This window comes from Podarcis tiliguerta (assembly GCF_965153285.1).
Source record: "Podarcis tiliguerta genome assembly, chromosome: 4".
Lineage (NCBI taxonomy): Eukaryota > Metazoa > Chordata > Lepidosauria > Squamata > Lacertidae > Podarcis > Podarcis tiliguerta.
Genome location: NC_139537.1, coordinates 16,144,396 through 16,170,087, shown reverse-complemented (window position 1 = coordinate 16,170,087; position 25,692 = coordinate 16,144,396). Strand labels below are relative to the sequence as shown.

At 45.4% G+C, this 25,692-nt stretch overlaps 2 protein-coding genes across 3 annotated transcripts; one reads left to right on the top strand and one right to left on the bottom strand.

The window, feature by feature from the left end:
• Positions 1-1,598: 1,598 nt before the first annotated feature.
• VSTM5 (V-set and transmembrane domain containing 5) lies at positions 1,599-11,574 on the top strand. Of its 2 annotated transcripts, none has more exons than XM_083436912.1 (4): positions 1,599-2,025; positions 6,095-6,427; positions 7,443-7,526; positions 10,810-11,553. In XM_083436912.1, exons 1-4 carry the CDS (start codon positions 1,935-1,937, stop codon positions 10,851-10,853), a joined length of 552 nt encoding a protein of 183 aa, XP_083293038.1. In that variant the 5' UTR covers positions 1,599-1,934; the 3' UTR covers positions 10,854-11,553. The 2 variants fall into 2 exon arrangements, with proteins under 2 accessions (XP_083293038.1, XP_083293037.1); XM_083436911.1 differs by having other exon boundaries at positions 1,602-2,025; positions 7,389-7,526; positions 10,810-11,574.
• A 1,023-nt stretch (positions 11,575-12,597) lies between these two features.
• MED17 (mediator complex subunit 17) lies at positions 12,598-25,318 on the bottom strand. The gene is made up of 12 exons (XM_083436481.1): positions 24,406-25,318; positions 22,570-22,736; positions 21,632-21,848; positions 20,312-20,448; positions 20,144-20,228; positions 19,626-19,778; positions 19,185-19,315; positions 17,262-17,446; positions 15,051-15,188; positions 14,554-14,671; positions 13,409-13,568; positions 12,598-13,004 (listed from the first exon to the last, which is right to left on the bottom strand). Exons 1-12 carry the CDS (start codon positions 24,650-24,652, stop codon positions 12,796-12,798), a joined length of 1,947 nt encoding a protein of 648 aa, XP_083292607.1. The 5' UTR covers positions 24,653-25,318; the 3' UTR covers positions 12,598-12,795.
• Between the last annotated feature and the right edge of the window lie 374 nt (positions 25,319-25,692).

Here is a 25,692-nt window from a genome sequence, read left to right as displayed (position 1 = left end):
CCCCTGGGGCAATGTGTTAGGAGGTGCATGGTAGCAGAGGCAGCTGGATCAGGTCAATGGCCCACCCCAGTCCAGCATCCTGTTCTCACAGTGGCTGACCAGTTGCCTGTGGGAAGCTCACAAGCAGGACCTCAGCGCATGAACCCTCTCCCCTCCTGCAGTTTCTAGCAACTGCTATTCAGACGCATTTATGCCTCTGAAAGTAGAGGTAGAACATAGCCGTCATGGCCGGTAGCCATGGATGGCCTTGTCCACCATGAATTTGTCCAATCTTCTTTTTAATCCATCCAGTGTGGTGGCCATCACTGCATCCTATGGAAGCGAGCTCCATAGTTTAACTATGCACTGCATGAAGAAGCACCTTGAGACTGACGCAGAAACTCCAGCGGGTGCAGAATGCTGCAGCGAGACTCCTTACGGGGTCTTCGCTGCGAGATCACATTCACCCGGTGCTATACCAGCTGCACTGGCTCCCGGTGGAGTACAGGATCAGGTTTAAGGTGCTGGTTTTAACCTTTAAAGCCCTATACGGCCTAGGACCCTTGTACCTACGGGACCGCCTCTCCTGGTATGCCCCACAGATAAACTTACGGTCTTCAAATAAAAACATCTTGAAGGTCCCAGGCCACAGAGAAGTTAGGCTGGCCTCAACTAGAGCCAGGGCTTTTTCGGCCATGGCTCCGATCTGGTGGAACGCTCTGTCACAAGAGACTAGGGCCCTGCGGGACTTGACATCTTTCCGCAGGGCCTGCAAGATAGAACTGTTCCACCAGGCCTTTGGCCAGGGCACAGCCTGACTCCCTCCCTCGGTTATCTTCGCAGAGCTCTGGCCCAATGGTTGCCAGTGGCTTGAATTAATTAATTTTATAATGAATGATTTTAGAGTGTTGTTTGTGCTGTACTTTTGTACTGTTTTATTGTTGTTAGCCGCCCTGAGCCTCGTCTTCTGTCATCCCCTTCTCCTTGTGCCCTCCATCTTTCCCAACATCAGGGTCTTTTCCAGGGAGTCTTCTCTTCTAATGAGGTGGCCAAAGTATTGGAGCCTCAGCTTCACAATCTGTCCCTCAGGGCTGATTTCCTTCAGAATGGAGAGGTCTGATCTTCTTGCAGTCCATGGGACTCTCAAGAGTCTCCTCCAGCACCATAATTCAAAAGCATCAATTCTTCGGCAATCAGCCTTCTTTATGGTCCAGCTCTCACTTCCATACATGGGGAAAACCATAGCTTTAACTATATGGACCTTTGTTGGCAAGGTGATATCTCTGCTTTTTAAGAAATATCAACAACCAAACACTCCTACTCCCTGAAATTAGACCTACTGAAATTAATGGGCCTAACTTAGTTGTGCTCATTCATTGCAATGCGTCTACTCTGAGCTGCATATGACCCTCTGGTTTTACTCAGAACCAGAACGAAGTCCGGCTCAGTTTAAGGTTTCCCTCAGAAGCAAGCCCGGCTCAGTGCAGCGTAACAGGCAGAATAGAAACCAGAGGAATTATTCATCCGCTTGTCATGCGGCAGAGCCGGCTGAGTGGCTCATTTCCTGAAAGGAACATTACACTGCGTGCTGCTGCTGCTCTCCGCCAATTGCATCCTAAATCAATATCGGAGGGAGGGTTAGATATTTATTTATTTTAAGGGCGTGAGAGCCGAGGCAAAGAGCCAGCCTTCACCTCACAGTTCGGTGTGGGTTTTCCGAGGGAAGGCTCTGCGTCTGAGGGAACGCAGTGAAACCTGAGGGAACCCGCAGAGACTGACACCTCACAGCCCCACAGGGTATCCGATTGTTTGCTGGCTTGCAGGAACAGGGGATGGAAGAGAAGAACGGGGTGTGGGACGGACAAGACACACACGCACACCCCAATCTGGATTCTGACATGCGGTTCTCCAGACACTGGATTAAATGAAGGCCGGCAAACGTTTCCCTTGTTCTGATGAGGCCTCTCGGCTGTCTGCAGAGCGGCAGACAAGACGTACGGCTAGCAGTCGCCATCCTCTGCCTGACGGCTGGCTGGGCTTTGCCGAGTAAGTGCTTTTGGGCTCCTTGCAGCCCCCACACCTCTTTCCACCGCCAGACCAGGTTGTGGTGCCAGGCGCATTGTTGAGTTTGGGTCCTGCGTGCAGGTTTGCCACTGCTTGGCTGCTGTGAGAATGGCGTACTGGGCTAGATAGGGTCATTGCTCTGATCCAGAAGAGCCCATGAACATCCTGGTCCCACAGTGGCCAGACAGACGCTTGTGGGAAACCCGTGAGCAGGATCTGATCATAACAGCCCTCTGCTCTCCTCCTGGTTTCCAGTAACTGGCATGTTCCTTGTGTGTTCCTTTCCTAAACAGTCTCATCGCTTCCATCCCTGCTGCCTCCCTGTTTGGTGTATGTTTGTGTGGTTCGAGATGCATCTGTATGGAATTGTTTTTTTTAAGACCTTTCGAAGTTGCTTCTGTTGTTTGTGGGAAAGAAGGGCCGCGTATAAATTAAACAGACTAATGCCTTTTGCTAATAATCCCCAACTAAGCATGCAGCTCCTAAAGCCCAGTACTGCTAGAGGGGGGAACTTTAGCCTAATAAATTGTCTTCCTCCATCTTCTTTGCCTTCAGCTCCCTTCTTCCTTTGTGGTGAAGTGTAGGCATTTGCTGGGCTGTGGGCCAAAGCAGGCATGGCAGGTAGCTTAGATTTAGAATAATAGAATCACAGAATTGCAGAGTTGGAAGGGACCACGAGGATCATCTAGCCCAACCCCCAGGAATCTTTCACCCAAGGTAAGGCTTGAATCCATAACTCTGAGATTAATAGTCTCACGCTCTACTGACTGAGCTATTCTCTGGGGTTTTTTCCACTTGAGGTATTTGGGCTTGGCCTGAAAAGGAACAAGGCCTGGTGTGTTCGCTCTCTCTCTCTCTCTCTCTCTCTCTCTCTCTCTCTCACACACACACACACACACACACACACTGCACACTAGAGTTATTCCTTTGGGCATCGGGAGTCCATATATTACATATTTTCCAAACCGTGTACAGTGGTACCTCGGGTTAAGAACTTAATTCGTTCCGGAGGCCCTTTCTTGACCTGAAACTGTACTTAACCTGAGGTACCACTTTAGCTAATGGGGCCTCCCACTGCCGCCGCACAATTTCTGTTCTCATGCTGAAGCAAAGTTCTTAACCCAAGGTACTATTTCTGGGTTAGCGGGGTCTGTAACCTGAAGCGTCTGTAACCTGAGGTACCACTGTATGTAGGTATACATGGTTGTATGTGTACCCAACCACAGTACCCAACCAGTCATTTGAGGCTCTGGTTGCCCCTACCATTGGACAGAGTGAGGCAAGTGCTTCAGGCGGCAGATGCTGAAGGCAGGCAGCAGGGGCGATACACAGGAGAACAGATGAATTTGTGCCGCATGGCCTGTCCTATGGACCGGCTAGCTTGCTGTCCTCAGGTGTGGTTGTACATAGGAGACCACTTCTAGGGTCTGAGGTCCCTCCCCCCCTAAAATATTTGAGCAAGCTGCCCCCCCCCCAAGCAGATGGGCATTTCCATTCAAATGGTGTGCCTCATATGATAACATATACAGGGCGGGGCTTATCTCCCCCACCCCAATATTTTGTTCAAGTTGGTAGAGCATGAGACTCTTAATCACAGGGTCGTGGGTTCAAGTCCCACCCTGGTAAAAAAATAATAATCCTGCATTGCAGGGGGTTGGACAGGATGACCTATGTGGGTCCCTTCGAACTTCACAATTATAGGATTCTAAGTTGGTGGAGGGTGCTGTCCCATTGCCAGTTTTGATGTAAAATCTCACTGCCAGTCTGGTCAACATCTGTATGTAAATCCCCACCTCAAGCAGCAAAATGCCCTGTTTGAGGCTGAAGCACACAGGTGTATTCATCACATAGAAACATAGGGAGCTGCCTTCTACTGGGGCCATCTGTGTTCATCTATCTCAGCCTTCTCTGATCTGATGCCCTCCTGACACCCCCAGCCAGCATGGTTGATAGTCAGGGACGATGGGGGTCAAATCTATGTTGGAAATGTAAAGAAAAGGAAGGGACCTTTTACCATATGTGGTGGGAATGCAGAGAAATAAAAAAAAAAAATTGGGAAATGATATACAATGAGTTGAAGAAAATGTTCAAAATGACATTTGTAAAAAAACCCAGAAGCATTTTTGTTAGGGATTGTAGGACAAGACCTGCAAAGAAAAATAAAGAATTTATTTATGTATGCTGCAACGGCGGCAAGAGTCTTGATAGCACAAGGATGAAGAAAGGATGGCAAAAGAACAGTGGCAAGAGAAATTGATGAACTATGCAGAACTGGCAAAACTGACATGTAAATTGCGAGATAAGGACAACTGTGACTTTAAAGAAGAATGGGAACCTTTTACAGTCTATTTAGAAAGACAACAAAATGAACTGGATTCCTTGGCAGGTTTTGAATAAACATACACAAATTTATTGGGTTAATATAGTGGATAGATAATATAAGGATGTGTACAATTTTACAATATGCAGAGAACAATATGAGTTGAGAAATCAGAGAGAGAGGAGCTGAGGGACGTCTCGGGGGGGGAGGAGGGAGGGTTTGTTGGGGAGGTGGGAGGGGAAAAGGGGGGGAATAATGAAGATGATTTGTATTAATGATTTGTTATGTTGAAATTGTTAATAAATAAAATTGTTTTCTAAAAAAGATAGTCAGGGACGATGGGATTTGTAGTCCAAAATTATCTGGAAGGTATCTGGTTGGGGAAGACTGATCAAGCCCACTGCCTGCTCTGAATGGCAGTCATGTTTCTGAACGCTGGTTGCTGGGAATCCCAGGTGGGCAGAGTGTTTTTGTGCTCATGCCCTGCTTGCAGATTTCCCTCTGTGGTATCTGATGTGAGAACAGGATGCTGGACAAGATGGGCCATTGGCTTGATCCAGCAGAATCTTCTCAAGTTCTAACTTTCTGATGCAATACCCAAACTGAAACAGGGCTACAAACATCTCTGACCTTTGCAATGCAATTTTCCAGCCAAGCAATGTGTAGAAAAATGTATGTCTTGGAGAAAATAATGTACGGAAACGCATTATATAATGCAAAATTGCATACAGAAATGTGTGCATTGGGAGAAGTTGCACTAAAATGCCGATGAGGTTCACAAGGTTCTCTTTAAAATAATAATAAAAAGCAAACTGATGTGGACTTGCGAGAACTTAAGGTGTAGCAAAAATAGACCTAGAGAGAAACCAAATGTAACGGATTTGTCCATCCCGAGTGACACTGAATAGCAGGCCTCCTCACAAGCAAATTTATTTTTATTAATTGCATTTATATCCCTCCTTTCGCTCCAGGCAGCACACATGTGTCTCCCCCTCCTCATTCAATCCCCACAACAACCCCAAGAGGTTAGGCTGAGAGGTAGTGACCAGCCCAAAATCACCCAGAGAGCTTTGTGGTTGAGTGGGGATTCGAATCCTGTACTCCCTGGTCCTAGATGAATGCTGTAAGCCAGGGTTTCCAAAACCTGGGTCTTCAGCTGTTGTTGTTTTTTAACTACAACTCACATCATCCCTAGCTAGTAGGACCAGTGGTCAGGGATGATGGGAACTGTAGTCCAAAATCAGCTGGAGACCCAAGTTTGGGAGACGATGCTCTAAGCATTGTTTATATGCCACACTAGCTCAACACGGGACGCGGGTGGCGCTGTGGGTTAAACCACAGAGCCTAGAACTTGCTGATCAGAAGGTTGGTGGTTCGAATCCCCGCGACGGGGTGAGCTCCTATTCCTCGGTCCCTGCTCCTGCCAACCTAGCAGTTCGAAAGCACATCAAAGTGCAAGTAGATAAATAGGTACCACTCCAGCGGGAAGGTAAACGGCGTTTCCGTGCGATGCTCTGGTTCGCCAGAAGCGGCTTAGTCATGCTGACCACATGACCCGGAAGCTGTACGCCGGCTCCCTCGGCCAGTAAAGCGAGATGAGCGCCGCAACCCCAGAGTTGGCCACGACTGGACCTAATGGTCAGGGGCCCCTTTACCTTTTAGCTCAACACAGACAAGGCCAATCCAGCATCTAAAAAAAGGACGACTTCCCCCTTTGTTTTCTTTTCCCAGCCCAAGGAGGAGAAGCATCGTTGCTGGTCTCACAACCCAACGTGAACACCACGGTGGCGCAGAACGTTTTGCTGTCCGTTGCGCACACCTTTGGGGGCTCCCCCGTCATCAAGTGGACCCACACGTCACCCAGGGGCACGTCCAAAATTGCCGAGTGGAAACCGCGAAGCTACGCCAACATATCCAGTGGCTACGTAGACAGAGTGAAGATTTATGACAACGGTTCTCTTCAGCTGCTGAACGTCGATATCAGAGATACTGGTTATTACTTAGTCACGGTGAGGGAAGAGTTTGGGATCACCATCTATGGCACCATCCTGTTGAATGTTTATGGTATGAAATGAGAGGATTTAATATTTTCTCCAGGGCCAACTGCTCGCAATTCGCTCTTCGGCAGGAGTTGGGAGCTAAAGCTGGGCTGAATATCCCCATCCCACAATTTCATAGGAATGCTTGGCTCATGCAAAAATGGGAAGGTGATAGTTGGAGAGTTTTCAGGGGGCAGGCAAACTTTTAAGACTGTGGCAAAGGTTTCCCTTCTTTATTTTACCTCCTACCTTGCCACAGGGACGCGGGTGGCGCTGTGGGTTAAAGCCTCAGTGCCTAGGGCTTGCCAATCGAAAGGTCGGCAGTTCGAATCCCCGCGGCGGGGTGCGCTCCTGCTGTTCGGTCCCAGCACCTGCCAACCTAGCAGTTCGAAAGCACTCCCGGGTGCAAGTAGATAAATAGGGACCGCTTACTAGCGGGAAGGTAAACGGCGTTTCCGTGTGTGGCTCTGGCTCGCCAGAGCAGCGATGTCACGCTGGCCACGTGACCCGGAAGTGTCTCCGGACAGCGCTGGCCCCCGGCCTCTTTGAGTGAGATGGGCGCACAACCCTAGAGTCTGTCAAGACTGGCCCGTACGGGCAGGGGTACCTTTACCTTTACTTTACCTTGCCACCGAAAAGCAGGGAAGGTCCCTGGTCACCACAAGGTGTTTTTTCACACATCCAGGTGAATATGAGTTAGAAGCCTCTTGCAGACCTTCCCTGCTCAATGTGGGGGAGCTCACCCGGAAGCTGTACGCCGGCTCCCTCGGCCAATAAAGCGAGATGAGCACCGCAACCCCAGAGTCGGCCACAACTGGACCTAATGGTCAGGGGTCCCTTTACCTAAACCTAAATAAAGGGTATGCACCTGAATCTGTCCCATAGCATAGCGATAATCTGGAGGCACCCCTCAGTGACTCGTGATTTCTTTTCCAAGCGTCCTAATTCAACTTCCACTGTGTTGTCTGTCTCCCCTTCTCCTTCAGAGATTATCTATGAAGACCTGCATTTCGTAGCCGTCATTTTTGCCTTCCTCACAGGTGTGTCTGCCATTCTAGTTTGCCTCATGTGGCTGTGCAATAAATTAATGCAGCTGTTTCAGAAGGAGAGGCACCGGATCAAAGGTAATCTTTGCAGCAGCGCATAAAGGAACCAAATAATCTTTCACTTGCTCCAACTGACCCTGTTTGCCAGAGACAGCTCCTGATTTTGTGTGGCTGGGGGTGGGGGGGAGTTGCTATCCATTCCCGGAAAATTGTTGTCTCTTTGGAGGATGCTTTGTTGAATTGTTGTTATTGCGAGTTGCAAACATTGTTCTTCAGCCGGAATCGGAAACCAGCGATCCTGCAGTCAGAGTCCAGCTCCCATCAGCCCCAACAAACATAGCAGTGTTGTAAACAAAATCTGCCCTTTTCCCCTTATGGGGTACCCAAGAGCCTGTATAGAGTCCTTACGTGGGTTCCCTATTGGTAGGAGAAAATAACAGAGGCCAACCAGAGAATATTGAGAAGCAAAGCAGCTAGTAAGCCCGATCTTTATTGATCTGTTGCAACAGGGTGCTCCCCTCACACGCAGGAAAGGAGGACCTCGAACAATGGCATGCAAGGCCTTATATAGACATTTTAAATTCCCTGCCCTGGAGCTCAAGACCATCCCTCCATACATCATACATACATCACAGAAGGGGTGTAATCCAACACCCCGCCAAACATCATACCTACATGACAGAAAAGGTGGTCTACAACAGAAATTTGAATGTTGTTGTTTTTCCTGTCTGCCAGGTTATCTGATAATGCCAATCTGATTGCCTTTCCTGGTAGTCTGTCACCCTTTGAGATGGTGACTTTCCAATTCCTGAGACAATGGGAAGGCTCCCTGACCCCCTCCCTCCTTGCAGAGAAAACATTTGGTTAGTTTGGGAGTCAAAATGGTATCAGGTCGGTCTTCCTGTGCTGATCTATGTATGTGCTTGGTTGGTACTTTTATGAACATTTATTATATATATATAACCTTAAATTTTATTATTACAGCAGCGATCAGGAATTACAAGAGTTGTAGCTCTCCATTCCTCTTAAGAAGAGTTTAGCTCCATGGACATTAATTTGGGAAGCTCATGCATATTTCTTTAATGCGCATCTGTAACTTTAAAAATACATGCGCATGAGCACTAAAGCAGCTAGTGCCACTGGCATTTTACACACCGCAACAGCAGCATAATTTGAACTCTGATCCTACTCAGAGACAATGCTGAATGCATGCCAGGAAACTTGCATGTATGCATACTTCGACCCTTAAAACACACTTACAAAAGATGCACATCTTTTACAATGCACCACCCTGGGTATGTGTCTAAGGGACATCGGGACCCAGGGATGCTCATCTACACTGACATCTCAAGTTGAACGCCAAAGCAGTTACACACAAGTCAGCTGCAACAGTATATTCAACAGCTGTGACATTCTTCCCCACCTCTTCAGGAGGCAGGAATTCCTTAGCAGGCAAATCAGTGTGGAAAGAGTGCCCTGAAAGCAGGACATTAAAAAAAATCTGCCCTGAGTGTAAATCTGGGTATATGTGTATATAAACCTCAGTTGATGAACATAATCCATTTGGCTTCCGAAATGTTTGACAACTGAGGCACAGCTTCCAATTGGTTGCAGGAGCTTCCTGCACTCAAAAGGAAGCTGTGTCGGATGTTCAGCTTCCAAAAAACGTTTGAAAACTGGAGCATTTACAGTGGTACCTCGGGTTACATATGCTTCAGGTTACAGACTCCACCAACCCAGAAATAGTGCTTCAGGTTAAGAACTTTGCTTCAGGATAAGAACAGAAATCGTGCTCCGGCAGCAGGAGGCCCCATTAGCTAAAGTGGTGCTTCAGGTTAAGAACAGTTTCAGGTTAAGAACGGACCTCCAGAACAAATTAAGTACTTAACCCGAGGTACGACCGTACTTCCAGGTTTTCGTCGTCCGGGAGCCAAAACATTCCAAAATGGAGGTGTTTGGGGTCTGAGGTTTGATTGTACCAGCAACAGTGCTGCAGTATTCAGACTCAATCTCCCCCCACCCTTCTTCCGTTCCTCTGCACCTTGTTTGCAAAAGTGCATTATCTATTTGGCTTGAAAGATCTTCAGGTGATTTCAAGCATGCAAAGACATAGACAAACACAGCAGGCTGTTTGCTTTGCAACTATGGCAGTGGCAGCTGAGAACACCTGCGGAGAAGAAAGGCCCCATTGTGCCAGAGCCCTTGTGCAAACAAGCAGACTTGTCATATCCCTTTCCATGGAATGTCAGAAGTTGCCTTAGACAGGAGACAATTCTTTTCCAACTGGTGGTAGCAGCTCTCCAGTGTCCAGATCTTCCACATCACCTACAGATATTATTTTTTAAAACAAGAGATGCTGGGACCTTCTGCTTGCTAAAACAAAGTACACCGCTACTGAGGCACGCCCAGTCCATTTAAAGCCACCGTCCCTTCCTCTTTTGACATGTTGCAGTCCTGCTTCCTTTGCCTCTTGTTGCAAGGCAAGACCGCAAACTCTCCCGCTGCTTTTTTATAAAACATTATGACCTATCAGATTTTTGTGAATGGGACAACCACAATTTCCACCATCCTTGACTACTGCCCATCTTGGCCGAGGCTGATGGGAACCAACTTCCTTGCTGAGTGAAAAGAGCCTCTCCTTTGCATACAGAAGGTCCCCCTGGTTTAGCTTCATTAACTCCAAAATTTAGGATCCTATCCAAACCTGTGCCAAAGTTTTGCAGCCATTTTACAGCAAAAATCCTGTGTTTTGCAGTGCCCCCCCCCCCCAAACCTGAGTAATTGATACATCAAACTGGGGTTTTTAGTTAACCGAAAATGCAACCTTTTCTGAATTGCTTCAAACTGGAGCCAATGTTTGGCAATTATTTTGCAGTGAACCCTGGCATCTGCCCATAGGGCTGGGAAAAGGGCACCATTGCCACTTAGCATAAACGATACTGAGCTGGCCTGACTCTCCTACATTCCCCCTCCCGGCGACTCCATTGCCTTTCCATGTTCCATGACTGGCTTTGCTCCATACAACTGACACCAAAGCAGATCTGGAAAAGGAAGTAGGGATATCAAGAGAAACAGCATCTGCAAAGCTGCTGCAGATGTAATGCACACACTTGACACTTGCATCTTTGGTACTGAATGAGTGCCAGCTCATTGAGTGGTTTAATTGGTACAGATTTTGGAGAGGTGTAGTATAAACATGGGCCCTGTTTAGGGGAGATTATGTAACACTAATGCCCTGTTTGCAGCAGGTTTCCACTATGCTCATGAGTTGTACGCCATTATCTCTTAGCTGTATTTTTATTTTGGAACTGCTCCTTTCCCGTCGATCCATTCTCAAACTACATTCTCCTTTCATTTACAGCAAGCGCAACTGAAGAGACTGAGCTGCAAATGATGGGGTGTTAAATGTGGAACGGTTTAAAAGGACGAGACAATTTTCTACCTCAAAAAGAAACACTAGGCACCAGAAGACACAAGGTGTGTGTTTCTTCTGTTGTAAGATATTTCCTGAACCAGAAAAGCAAAGATTAATTGGAAGCCGATCCAGAGACACCGTGAGAGATACTGTGGTTTCACAGTATAATTTACAATGGACAGAACATGTAAAGAGGACAGAATGCTTCTGTTGTTTCAACCTGTATCAAGAACAAACACTTAAACTTTGCATTAGCAAATATCAAGACGATGTGACTGAGGACTTCATGTGCTAAAATCTGCACCCACGATGGTGGACAATCTTGAACGTGAATAGATAGGGAAAAAATGCAGCCTTTTAAAGAAGGTGCAACTGTTTATTAACTTATTACATTTTAAAAACATATTAAAGTAGTAGTGGGCAACTCACATCAAAAACGGTTACCAATGATTGGGTGATTAATTTAAAGACCAAACCAACATTATAAGGATGCTGAAGTTCTCTCATTGACTTTTTGATGTTAGATGACAAGATGAGCATCCCATTTACTTATTTCTATCCCTCCTCTTTTCTCTGGCACTCAAGACGGTGTAGATGAGGATCATCTCATTTTGTCCTCACAACCACCTAGTGAGGTAGGTCAGGCTAAGAGTGATATGGCTCAGTGGGGATTTTAATATGGCTTTCTAACTTCTAAATAAAGGGACGCGGGTGGCGCTGTGGGCTAAAGCCTCAGCGCCTAGGGCTTGCCGATCGAAAGGTCGGCGGTTCGAATCCCCGCGGCGGGGTGCGCTCCCGTTGTTCGGTCCCAGCGCCTGCCAACCTAGCAGTTCGAAAGCACTCCCGGGTGCAAGTAGATAAATAGGGACCGCTTACTAGCGGGAAGGTAAACGGCGTTTCCGTGTGCGGCTCTGGCTCACCAGAGCAGTGATGTCACACTGGCCACGTGACCCGGAAGTGTCTCCGGACGGCGCTGGCCCCCGGCCTCTTGAGTGAGATGGGCGCACAACCCTAGAGTCTGTCAAGACTGGCCCGTATGGGCAGGGGTACCTTTACCTTTTAAATACAGTACTGCAGACACTATGCCACAAGCTTGCATTGATATTTTACATTTAATTCCCTGTGCTTGTATGTCTTTGGAATGACAATAGCATTCCAATAGAATGGTTAAACTCAGTGGTGCTCGCAACTGTCTTTAGCTGTGGCTGTTGGTGAATGTTTCAGGAATAAAACTGACAAATAAGTTGCCTTGTTAAGTGTTTTGATCATCATTAATAAAGAGTTATTACCTGAACACACATTTTCATTGGTTTTAGGACCGAGACATCACACAGAGCCCATCCGATCTAATCCCCACCTCCTCAGATCCCCTCTGAATTTAGTGGCACTTGCTCCTGAATTCAAGGTGGGATCAATAAGAGCTTGTAAAAGTTTTCTTCCACTTTGCAATCTTTCACCTTCACAGGTGGTGTGTAAAAAATAAATCTAAGCCTATATTCAGCAGTTATCAAGAGTCACAGATGCAGATCTGAGCACTGCAGAAGTAACTACTACTATGGCAAAGACCTCCTCTAAATGTATAGAAATGTTCCAGCCCGTTCTGGGCTGCCCTTGCTAAGCTGGGCATAACCACATTTTCTACGGAAGCAGTCCAGGTAACCCCTTTGTAAAGATGGAAGCAAAGACGAGTTCCATTTTACAAACCTCATGAACTATTCATCAAGAACTTGGGACTCGGGCAAGACAACGGCACAGTTTAATTCAACATTCAGAAATGGCAGGAGAAATTGCTTCCAGAAAAAGGGGGGGGGGGAGGAGAAAAATGAAATTAATGGCGTTTCACAGGTTATGCAACTTGGCAACTATCAGGAGTGTAAGAGAGTCATTCCCTTTTGTGCCAAAACAATAGTCCTTTTCGTTTCGTCGCTAAGCCTAGGAGCAGGGTGTCAGGGCCGCCATGAGGAGTTCCATTTTGTACACAAAGTTGCGTCCTTCCATTTTGTTCCATTGAACCTCTTTGAATGGGCCACGAAGGTTGTTCCATTTGCTGTCTTGAAGCACGTCGCTTTTGGGGAGGTCTTTACACTGGGAGCGTGGGAACTGAACCATAATCTTGCTGCCGCTTTCTGGACCATTGCGTACTGCAGAAAACAAGCGCAGCAACATAACAGCATTAACTATGCACCATTTTGTAAAGTTTTTAAACTAAAATTGTAATCCACCCTTTAACCCAAAGGTTCCCGTGGTGACATAACCCATCTGTTAAAATATGCAAATAATATATAAAATGAAACCAAATAAAAAATATCAGTCTGGTGATTGTGTCTTCAACAATTCTTAGGAACCACACAAGTCCTCATAAAGTCATACTGTGCCATTTTTGACTTTCCAATCTGAGTGGGTTGTGGTTTAAAAACAAACAAACCCTGCAGTATAACAATGCTGCATTTAGTGTACTGGTTCCTTTCACTGCAATTTCTTTCTTTTTAGCTCACATGCATGCAGCATATAGGTTCTCAGCAAGTTTTAATTCCCAGTACAGTACCTGAAATAGAATAGTCTCCATTTGGTGACGCCACAGTTATGGCTGACGCATTGCCAATACTCTCCACTGGGCCCAGACCCACGTGATTACCAAAACTGAGCACATGCCATCCCATAACTTTGGCTAACTGCTGGACTGCATGCACTTGATGCTGTGACATCTGAAATAAAATTAAAAAAAATGAATGGGTGAATATTTCAGTTGCGTTTTCCCCCCTTAGCCCCTGCCTCCTGCCATATTCTCTCTCATTACTCTCTCTAAACACAGAGCAGCTATTTTATTAGGTACTGTAACATAAAGACACATCTGCATTTAATCTACAGCAGTTTCCACACTCAAGAGTCACCAGTGCAGAAGCTCTAGTAGTAAACAGGAGTGAAAGACATACAGAGATGTCAAGTGACACAGTACAGCTCTTTTTGGTTGTCTGTGACTATGAGCAAGCCATCCTGACTCGGCTGGAGGTTCCCAAGGTAAAAAGAATACTTTAACAGAAAAACATACTTTCTAAAAGGGAAGCGGGTGGCGCTGTGGGTTAAACCACAGAGCCTAGGACTTGCCAATCAGAATATTGGCAGTTTGAATCCCCACGACGGGGTGAGCTCCCGTTGCTCGATCCCTGCTCCTGCCAACCTAGCACTTCGAAAGCACATCAAAGTGCAAGTAGATAAATAGGTACCACTCTGACGGGAAGGTAAATGGGTGTTTCCATGAGCTGCTCTGGTTCGCCAGAAGCGGCTTAGTCATGCTGGCCACATGACCCATAAGCTGTACGCCGGCTCCCTCGGCCAATAAAGCGAGATGAGTGCCACAACCCCAGAGTCGGCCACGACTGGACCTAATGGTCAGGGGTCCCCCCTTATACTTTCTAAGCATACTACTGGTAGAATCAAGCTGGCTCAACAAGTTTGGACTACGAACTTTGGACTGAAAACAGGTCCCTAGTCACAGACATCATTTCCCTGTTCTTGCTATTTGCCACTAGCGCAATATTTTGCAGATGCAGCATGAGAACTTCAAACTCCTACAACTGTATTAAATCTACATCTGCAATCCCAAGAATTCCATTTTAAAAAAGAAGGCATCCAAGGTCCTGCGGCAATCACACGCCCACCACAGAAAGGCAAGAGATTCCTGGTTTTTACCTGAGAGAGAAGAAAATCTTGTAACTCTTGTTCTTGGTGGGATAGCGTAATTACTCTTCCGTCTCTATGCACTACTCGGATCTGCTCAACGCCAATATTCAGTTGCAGCTGAATGGACCTTTGAAAGCAATAAGATATGAGCACAACTGGTGTTTCAGGGTGGTGGAACAGGGGTTACCTCCATTGCCTAAGAAAGTCAAAAGCATAGCCCTGCACTACAGTTAAAAACCAATCCTTCAACAGCAGCAATCCTTAAAAGCAGAGTGACGTAGAGCACTATTGTGAATAGGGAAAGGATCTTTCAATTCAGCAAATATGCATTGCAAACACCAATGGGAATAGTTCACGCTTAGCGCTCCCTTTTTCAAAAAGGCATTTGAGCCTCTAAGTTCTGGGTATTGGGGAATGACCTCCCCAGCTGGGTATTTACAGAGACACCCAAATATTTCCTCCACCAGAGGAGCAAGGGGCAAACATTTCTCCCCTTTCACACTCACTTGCATATCTGCTCATAACCTTGAGAGGTGATCAGGACTTTGACACTTGATTCATAGACATCATTGATGTTTGACCAGTGCGCCTGAATTTGTGGATCCTCAATACGGCTGGCAAGACTGTCGATGGTTCGAGCAGTTCTGAAAATAAAAAGAACAAGATCCCAGAAGACTTGGAGGCACTGCATTTTTATACTGGTGAGGAAAAATAATAAGCTCTGCCTGATCAAATTAGACATCAATGCCCATAAACATAAATTGATATTGATGATATTTAAAGCCTGACACATCTCAAATGCTACCGAAACTATGATGCCTAACTTTAAGCGAACCTTACGTTGTACATCAATGTTTTATAGGTATTCCTGAAGACACTATGAGGCATTTATTATTCAACACATTGATTGGTTGAAGCTGCGCGTCTTGCAAAACAAGACAATAAATGTGGGAAAAAGACTCAGAGCATTGCAAGGAAGACAGAAAAAACCACCAGTAAAACATACATACACTGAAAAAAAGAAAAAAGAAGTGGGCTTTTCTGCAATCAGCTTTCCCGAAGTAACATTAAAAGGTAAAGGGACCCCTGACCATTAGGTCCAGTTGTGGCCGACTCTGGGGTTGCAGCGCTCATCTCACTTTACTGGCCAAGGCAGCCGGCGTACAGCTTCCGGGTCATGTGGCCAGGATGACTAAGCCGCTTCTGGCGAACCAGAGCAGCGCACGGAAACGCCCTTTACCTTCCCACCGGAGCGGTACCTATTTATCTACTTGCACTTTGACGTGCTTTCGAAGTGCTAGGTTGGCAGGAGCTGGGACAGAGCAACGGGAGCTAACCTCATCAAGGGGATTCGAACCACCAACCTTCTGAATGGCAAGTCCTAGGCTCTGTGGTTTAACCCACAGTGCCAGCCACGTCCCGAAGTAACATTACCTTGCAGGTAAAACATATTAGGTTTGCTCCCTCACTTTGTTTTTTATTCTATTTTTATCCTACCCTTTCCCCCAAGGGGCTCAGGATGGTGTTTCTCTTCCCAGCCATTATATCTTCACAACAACCCTGCAAGATAAGGCAGCTTGACAAGCTTTTCCTGGTCCCCAGTCAGCTTGTGTGGAGATCTGAAGCTGGGTCTGCCTGGGTGCAGTCTGACATTCTAACCACTAAAGCACACTGGCTAAGTCTAGATTTCCCTGAAGAGATATCTGGACCACCCAACATAATTGAAATGCTACCCACTACTTGTTGCATTCTCTCCTGAATTGAGCCCCTTTCCCGAATCAACTCCACTCCTTTTCAATTTTCATTCCATGTTGTCCCTGGAACATCAGTCTGGCCAGCAAGGCTCTCCCAAGCAGAAGAGTCCATCATTTGGACATCATTGTGCACTGATCTATATACCACCTACGTAACACTTCATATCAAACATGCTGAAAAATCAGTGTGGTCCAGTACAGACAATGGACAGTGTTACTTAATATGTTTATGGGAAACGGATTAAAAGTTCTGCCTGTGATAGACAGCTTCCTATAGGAATCATCTGGAAGTGTAGTCAATGCTCTGCTTGCTGATGAAAGGAATCCATCTGTGGAATTGACCAAAATGACGGGAAGAATCTGAGAACAGCGGGACCAGAAGTTCATCAAGGACTGGACTAAATTTGTAAATTATTTGAAAGACAATTGTAGTCAATCAAACACATTGGTAGGATTGAAAGAAGCTTTGTAAGGAAAGGTATAAAAATCACTGCACAGAAGAATAAGAAAATATGATGCTTTGATGTTTTTGATTTGAAAGCAATGGTTAAGTAGTGAAAATGCAGAAATTTGAAATGAAAGACAGAAAATCAGAAGGGAGGTTTGAAGAAAGTCATGGTCCTAAAAAGCCAAATCGTATAATATAAGAGGAGAGATTGTAATGGAAAGCATTATGGTAAAATTAATAAAAATGATATGACAAAAGAAAAAAGAAAAGAATCCATCTGAGGAATGGAGGAGAGGGATGGTTTTTCATCACCCCCCACCCTGCTGTTCTCCCCTAAATCTTCTCCTGACAAGAGCTGTTATTCAGCAACATCTGCAGGGCCAAAGATTCCCCGCCCCTTCTCTGAAGAACTCCTTCCATAAATTGACAGAAAATATTGGATATAATCCCTGCTGCACAAGCAAAGCGTTCAGGCGAATTAACTTGCAAAGCCTCCAAAAGATGCAGTTGCATACCTGCGTCTCAGAAAGATGTGTTTTGCCTGCTTTATAATCTTCTCTAGCAGCCCCTCGCTTGGTTGCAAGGAATTGATTTCATTTTTATCAAAAGCCTGAGGCCCCGCTAGTCTCATTCTCTTGTGGCCAAAAGGTGCACTAGCTGGGTGAGGCATCATGGTGGAGCTCAGGGTCTGCTTGTGAAACTGAGGAGGAAAGAAAAGTTGCTATAATGAAGCCAAGAGAACAAGCGAATTCTAGTCTTAAGTCAGAAACTGTGCAAAGACCAACAAAACAGAACTGTTTGCAGAGTAACAACTGTACACAACTTGATTAAACCATTTTTTTACTACTGAGAAAATACAAAAGCAAAAAACACACCATGATTTTGTAACAAACAATCAACATTTCTCCTGGGTTTTGTAAGGCTCAAGAATACTGGCCAGGATAGAGGACACAGATCCTGAGAGCCATTTCTCAGGAGAAATACCTAGTTCTTCTCTTTTTGATGTAAAGGAGACAATTAAGAGATTGTCTCCCCCCTTCCACCTGGCAGTGAACATATGACCTAGTGGGGATTATTGGGTTGTATTTGTTTTTATTATGTATTTTTTATATTGTAAAAAATAAAAATTGGTATAACCACCCTGTACCCATATATCTCAGGACAGTTCTCAACATAAAAATTACAATATAAAAAATAAAAAATACGTAATAAAAACAAATACAACCCAATACAACCTCATCAGGAGGTCTAGCAATCAGAGACTTGTCCTGAAATCCTTCACTGCCTTACCTATGAACAAAGCTCTCCACTATAGTTTCTGAATGTCTTCTGTCTTTTCTCTAGTTTGCAGGAGCACCTGCTCTGTATCAGCTGTGTCACCCTGGAGCAGCTCTGGGGAACCTATAGTCTCCCAAATGTTACTGGATTCCCAACTCCCATCACACCCACAGCCAACATGACCAATGGTCAAGGATGAGAATTAGTAGGTTCCCCGCTGGTGAGCTTGAGGTTATCAGCAAATAATGACACTTCAAAGAAATCGTTCTCAGAAGCACAAGAGCTTAAAAGATATTTGCTTCCCAGAGATCTGTAGTTTTAATTCCATTCGCTTTCCTAGATCCTCATGCACATATGATAAAGCTCTCCGTAGATACTCAAGTACATCACATGACTTCTCTCTCCGTATTGCAAAAATAACAGTGCCTTTCCTCACCCCCAAAGTCTTTGATACTAATTCTTCCTGTAATGCATTTGCAATTGTACTCTGGGGAGAAGTTCTCAGCCATACATGGAGATCAAGGAGGGCTAATGGAATAAAAACCATAGGGAACAATATTCTGTCATGATTAGAGGCAGACCCACAAGTTGCCAGCTTGCACACTGAGATAATAAAAATGCTTCTCAGGAACCCATCAAGAAGCTGTTCTGCAAATGGAATATGCTCTTAATTTTTTTCAATCTAAAAGTTCCTGCTACCGAAAACAGAATCCACAATAGAGGAAGGGAAGAGTTAGTTGTGTGCTGGTTCCAGCAATCGAAAGACACATATCCCATGCAATCATTTTGTTTTCATTCCCCGCTTCAATTGGCCTTGCAAGAAGATCTGCTACAAGTCCCACTCAATGATACTGGGTGGGACAATGTTCGCTGGATAGTGATGATTGTTTTATCTAACTGGCAGCACTGTGAGAAAAAACAGCACAGCCTAGGTTGTTGTTGTTGTTGTTGTTTTTAAGAAGCCATGGTGCCCAGAATTAGCCCCTAAAGTAAACATATCCAAGATACTACCACCCTTCCAAAAACAAAAAGAAAACATTTAGAGAAAATGCCACAGCTCTTAATGCAAATATTACACACCCTCTTAGCAGGCAATTAAAAGAACAACAGCTGCTTTCTATAAGTGAGCTAACAGGAAGAACAAAGACAGCTGACATTACCTCTCTAATCAGCTGGTGCAAATTATGCTCTAGAACGTAAAGATGATCCTCTGGACTTTGCTTATCGGAAGAAGATTTCTGGGATTTCTTGTCATCTGAAGAGTGACACAAGGAAATGGACAGCTGCAAGCCTACATAATGAAATGGGGCAGAGAGAAAGCATGGCTTGGTTTTAACCTAAAAGAGCACAGCAGCACATACAACATATCTAGATATATTTTACTCCATTTGTCCTACACATAAACTTGCTGATTTCTTAAATATAAGACATAAACATTAGAAACAGGAAAACGCTGGCAGCTTTGGGTAGATCAGTCCATGCACCTGAGTCTTAAGAATTGAGAGGTACTGGGTTAAATGACACATCTTTTGAGATCTGCTCTCTACACGCATGCAAAAATCTGCCAGATACTTCATTTTAATTTGTCTCGGAACTCTTACCTGGAAATGGCTGAGAAATTATTTGGTTCTTCACAACTATGTGGGGAATCTGAGATTTAATTTGTACAGCTTCTCGAGACAGTTGAGCAAAGATTTCTTTACATAGCAATACATTCTGTGCTGTCTCCAGCTTTGTTTGCCAATGCAGAGCCCCTGAAGGAGAGGAAGGGAAAAACACCATTGTAAAGTTGAGAGAAGCAGCTTTATTTATGTGGACAGTCAAAGTATTACACAACCTAAATGATGAGAAAAAGATGGCTGATAAAATGTGCACACAATTTGAATTTTTTTAATACAACTCAAGTTGAAGACAATACATACCACCTATGCAGAGCTCAGTGAGGGTGGGCGAAAAATAACACATTTAATTTCATGTCTAGATCTTTGAGCAGAGTATTATGAATCAGTGAAGATATTGGGCTTTTTAAGAGTAGGTTTATTTTTTAATAGCTCTGTTCAGTTTTCATGCTTACACAGTCTTTTGAGACATACCATTCAAATACAGACCATAACTATACCTGGCTTTGATTTCAGAAGCGGCCTTTTAAACAGATTTACTGTACCAAGATCCCCTATATCAGGTGCTTGCTTCTGAATAGACACCTATATTCAAGAAGAAGAAAACAGGGTCATATTGTATTCAAAGAACACACTAACAAAACGTTAAAAACAACAACTGGGCAAACCTTTATATAGGCAGATCCCTCTAAATCACTTGGGATTTGAACATCCAATGGACAGTAATCTTCAGGAATCTTTTTATCCAAATCAATGTCTGTGTTTTTTATGACCTCAAATGTACCGTGATGAGGAAAGAGAGACCCTAAAAATAAAAACAGTTTAAACGTTTTGGTATTTCTTACAATGTTCATACCACAATAGTAAGACCAAATGAAGTACATACATGCTAACTTATAATCTGTAACATTTTAGACAACATATTACTACTCTATGCAACAAATAACTACTATCTCAAGCTACCAATATTCAGAGTACAGTGGTGCCTCGCAAGACAAAATTAATTCGTTCTGTGAGTTTTTTCGTCTTGCAAAGCACCGCTGTGTATTGACAGTTTCCCATAGGAATGCATTGGCGGTTTTAAAAAAAAAGGCGCAAGACGTTTTGTCTTGCGAAGCAAGCCCATAGGGAAATCCGTCTTGCGAAGCAACTCAGAAAACGAAAAACTCTTTCGTCTTGCGAGTTTTTCGTCTCCCGAGGCATTCGTCTTGCGAGGTACCACTGTACTGCATTTTCCCCCCTATGTCATTCTAGTATTTTCACTGAAATAGTAACATTTTCACTGAAATAGTAACTTGAATTATCCCAAGGAAACAGAGTGTACAGTGTTGCTCATTCACAGTAATCCTTACAACAACCTTGCAAAGTAGGTCAGTACTATTATCCCCAAATTGTAGATTGGGGGTGGTGGATGATGCTGAGAGACTGTGGCATGCCTAACAAATTCCTGGCAGAAACAAGAATTGAACTGGACACTATCTTAGTTATAGTTCAAAGCTAAGGAGTAGTTGGTACAATACAGGGGTTGGCAACCATATCTACTACCTAGCTCCTCAGTTGCCAATATGTCTTTCCTCTTCCGCTCCATGTTTCTTGGCAGGGCCAGCCCTATTATTAGTGAGTCAGCTGCCTCAGGCAGCAGATCTGAAGGGGGCGTCGGTGACAAGCTCCCCGCATTCCCCTCTGCTAGAGAACATCGTTGCACACGTCCCCCAAGCTAGTCGGCTGCCTTCAAGTGCAGCGGAGGATGCTGTCCTGTTGTTCATGTTGAAGAAAGATTCAACAGCCACTCCAGTCAGTTTCTGTACATGCAATGTAAGGGGTGAGGCACCATCTTGTTCTTTGCCTCAAGCAGCAAAATGTCTTGGGCAGTCCTGCTTCAACTCAGAAGGAGGAGATACAAAGCTCTACCATGATGGAAGAAGAGGTGATCAAAAACATTATGATTAGACTCAGCAAACTTTAGACCAACCCTTTGCCTACCATACCTGCACTTTTGTAGCTCAAGTCCCCAAGGATCTTATCCCCGACCTTCCTCAGCTTCCAGTGCTGCCTCAGTCTTAGTAACTCAGAGTTGAAGTCTCTCTGTCGCTTATTTTCCTGGCTCTCTGCTACCGATTTAGATAACCTTTCTGCTCCCTTCAGAAGAATTTGGGCTGCTCCAGCTAACGACTTCTTCTTCGAGATCAGCTGCAAAACTTGATTCTAGAAATGAAGAAACAGAACTGCAGTTTTATTTAAATGTGACCTTATCTGTCAACACCAGGGATGGGGCAACCTGTGTCCCTCCAGATGTTGCTGGATCACAACTCCCACCATCTACAACTAATGGCCATGCTGGCTGGTACCAGTGGGAGTTGGGAGTCCACCACCATCTGCAGAGCCATTGGATCTCCTTTTACATTATAAAAACAACAAAACAAAACCTCAAGCAGAAAGGAAACTTACCGTATTTTTTGCTCTATAAGACTCACTTTTTCCCTCCTAAAAAGTAAGGGGAAATGTGTGTGCGTCTTATAGAGCGAATGCAGGCTATGCAGCTATCCCAGAAGCCAGAACAGCAAGAGGGATTGCTGCTTTCGCTGCGTAGCGATCCCTCTTGCTGTTCTGGCTTCTGAGATTCAGAATATTTTTTTTCTTGTTTTCCTCCTCCAAAAACTAGGTGTGTCTTGTGGTCTGGTGCGTCTTATAGAGAGAAAAATACGGTATATTGTGTCTTCTAGGCAACAAATCAAATTTCAGCTTAAAAGCAGGTGTGGACAAATTCTAATTCCCTCTTTAAAAGGAAACTACTTTATATTTGACAATGTAGCCCACAGTTAACAATAAATACAAACAGAAACAAGTCATGAAGTTTAACCAAAATGGAACAGTTCATCTTTCCCAATATTTCAATAGTGGTCTGAACAGAGCAGGTGTGCTGTACCTGCTTTTGGGTAAGTGGTTCTTGCACAACTGGATCCAGAGTCATAAATTTTTTATCCTTGACAATGCTGAGAACATCATAGAGCACACACATCTCTGTCAAAGCGCTTCTCAAGTTATTCCTCACTGAATCCCAGGGCCAGAGCGAAGGCTGGAACTTTACCAAACCTAGAGCACACAAATGAAGGAAAAACACAGGATGTCTATATACTATTACTGGAATCATCGAGAGAGCTATTCCTTTACACAGGTGCTGCTATAACTATGGATAGAAAGCTGCATGCCATGGAGTTGCATCCAATTCGTGAAGGGTCAAAGGTCAGTGGTAGAGCATCTGCTTTGCATGCAGAAGGTCCTATGTTCAATTTCTCACTAGCTCCAGGTAAGGCTTGGAAGAGACCCACCTGAAACCCCGGAGAATTGACGAACCAGTGGTCTGAGTCTTTATAATGCAATTTCCCATCCTTGTTCAACTCAGTGAGAGGGGGTGGGCAGCTTTAGAAGCTTCCCAATAAAAAAAATGAGTATCAATCCTGGTAAAGTGTGCAGGAAAGCAGTTTTCACCTATAGATTAGGAGATACATGCTAGTGGAGCGGACTGCCTAAATTCTCCTTTGCCTGCAAGTATGTAAGCAGAGGCTGGATAGCTATCCATCAAGGATGCTGCAGCTGCAGCCTGTGTATTGTAGATCCTCCACTGAACCAGGGATTGAATTATATGAATTATTGGAAAACTTCATTAATCCGTGATTCAGTGTGGTTGAGGTGTGTACTGAACATCTTCCAGGATGCACAGAGTTGGGGAGCGGCCACACAGAAGTCCAGGAATCCTTAGTAGCAAAACGCAGAAACTGAGTGCATACAAAAGCATGTTTATGGCCCAGAATCCTCTGCAACTCACCAAAGTTCTTCATTAGCCTTGTAGGAAATTCCTTAATAAACAAACCAGTGCAGAAAAAGTTTGCCATCCACCAGTTGATATTTTGTGTCTCAGGTTTAGGTATCAGATATTTCATAAAATAAACCAGACATTTTGAATTAGGTGAGAAGCTTGGTTTTTTTCTCCCCCTAGAGACCCAGCCTCCTCATGTGTCAAAATCCACCAAGGCCTTTCCCAGAATGCCTTCTTCAGTTGTCCACACCTACCAGATATTTTTTTAAGATATCCAAGCTGACAACTCTGAGAAAGGAGTTGGCATAAACACCCTCCCCTCCAGCAGAAATAAGGAAGTAAGCCAGATTGCTGGCAGAGGGGTCACATTTTGTATTGTCTCCCCAACTAAAACCAAATAGTAAAAGCACCTTCTAGGAAGGAAGTGTGTTGGGGGCTTGGCTACACCTTCACTGGATTTGGATTCGCCTGTGATTTCTACAAGGGAGAGAACACAATTAAAAACGTGATTTCTCTACCTGCAGCCTGAAAGCGGCTCCGTGTTTTCGTTTTCATTGCATAATTTGTGTTCTTGCTTTGTATTTTTATGCCCTTTTTAAATGTGTTTTTTGTGGGGGGGGGACCCTACTGGGTTGTTGTTTTTCATTTTTATTATGTATTTTGTAGTTTTATATCTTGGTTTTATTCTGTGAACTGCCCTGAGACCCCCGAGTATAGGGCGGTGTGTGTGTGTGTAAATTAATTTTTTTAAAAATGTGGTGGACCGCCCCTCGATCTTCAGAGGAAGGGCGGCATGCAAATACAATCAATCAATCAATCAATAAAATAATAATAATAATGATGATGATGATGCTTCAGGTTCGGGCATGGCTGAATTACCTGACCCTCAAGGGTCCCCTTCCCAAGTCTACGATAGCGGTAGCGACGGACAGGCCTCGCTCCTACCTTCCTCCTCCTCGTCCTCCCCTCCTGCGGCCCCGGGCCACTCTCTTCCCCCGGCGGCCGCGGCGGGCTCGTCCTCCTCGGAGCCGGAGCTGCCCTGGCTGAAGTCGATGCGCTGCGCCAGGCGGGCCAAGTTCTGCGACATGGAGAGCGGCTGCAGGTAGGTCTCGCTCCCGTCCAGGCCCACCTCCTGAACATGCTTCTCGCAGGCGGACTCGATGCTGATCCGCACCGCGGGGACCCCCGACATCTTCGCCTCAGCCTGGGCTCCCCTCAGAGGCTCTGCGTTCAGGTGTACGAGAAGGCCTCGCCGAGCATGCGCGTTAAGGGCTACGGTGCCTGCGGAGGGACAAGCCAGAGCAGCGACTCAGCTTTCCCTCCTCAGCGGCTGTGTGAGTAAGATCCCGGCTGGCCTTGCCGAGCATGCGCGTTAAGGACTACGGTGCCTGCGGAGGGACAAGCCAGAGCAGCGACTCAGCTTTCCCTCCTCAGCGGCTGTGTGTTTGGGTGAGAAAGATCCCGGCAGGCCTTGCTGAGCATGCGCGTTAAGGACTACGGTGCCTGCGGAGGGACACGGCTGAAGCAAGCGGCATGCGTAAAGAGAAAAAAAAGGAGTTCAGGCTCCCCCTAGTGGCTGCCAGAGGTTGCTCCCGGAAGAGCTCGGGATTCGAAAGGCGCGGGGATAGAACGGAGGCGGGGGGGGGGGACCGTGAAACCAGCCTTCCCCAACCTGCCGCCCGCTGGATATTTCAGACTACAACTCCCATCAGCGCGGCTCATTGGGAGTTGTAGTTTTTCGCATCTGGAGGGCACCGGGTTGGGGGAAAGCTGAACTAAAGCGTGTGGCGGCAGTTATTTATGAGTAGCTTTTACATGCATCTTTATTTATTTGCATGTTTGCTCTGCACGGAAAATTATACAGTGGTACCTCAGGTTACATACGCTTCAGGTTACAGACTCTGCTAACCCAGAAATAGTGCTTCAGGTTAAGAACTTTGCTTCAGGATGAGAACAGAAATCGTGCTCCGGCGGCGTGGCAGCAGCAGGAGGCCCCATTAGCTAAAGTGGTGCTTTGGGTTAAGAACAGTTTCAGGTTAAGAACAGACCTCCAGAACGAATTAAGTACTTAACCCGAGGTACCACTGTATATTTAAGGAATGAAAAGTTGGGGATGTTGGAGCAAAGGTCAGCCTGGTAATGTCCATCAGAAAAATATCCTACATCTCACCATAGTGGGAAAGACTGGGCCCAGCCAGCCGGGCTCTCTCCCCAGGTGCAAAGTGTTGATGA

Bases quoted from the DNA above. Each gene is read 5' to 3' on its own strand.
- VSTM5 (XM_083436911.1), top strand. From the start codon at position 1,935: ATGAGGCCTCTCGGCTGTCTGCAGAGCGGCAGACAAGACGTACGGCTA. The intron at 2,026-6,094 runs GTAAGTGCTTTT...TTCTTTTCCCAG, and splicing joins GGCTGGCTGGGCTTTGCCGA to CCCAAGGAGGAGAAGCATCG. The intron at 6,428-7,388 runs GTATGAAATGAG...CTTCTCCTTCAG, and splicing joins CATCCTGTTGAATGTTTATG to AGATTATCTATGAAGACCTG.
- MED17 (XM_083436481.1), bottom strand. From the start codon at position 24,652: ATGTCGGGGGTCCCCGCGGTGCGGATCAGCATCGAGTCCGCCTGCGAG. The intron at 15,189-17,261 runs GTATGCAACTGC...TTTTATTTTCAG, and splicing joins CACATCTTTCTGAGACGCAG to AACTGCTCGAACCATCGACA. The intron at 14,672-15,050 runs GTGAGTGTGAAA...TTGCTTTCAAAG, and splicing joins GGTTATGAGCAGATATGCAA to GTCCATTCAGCTGCAACTGA.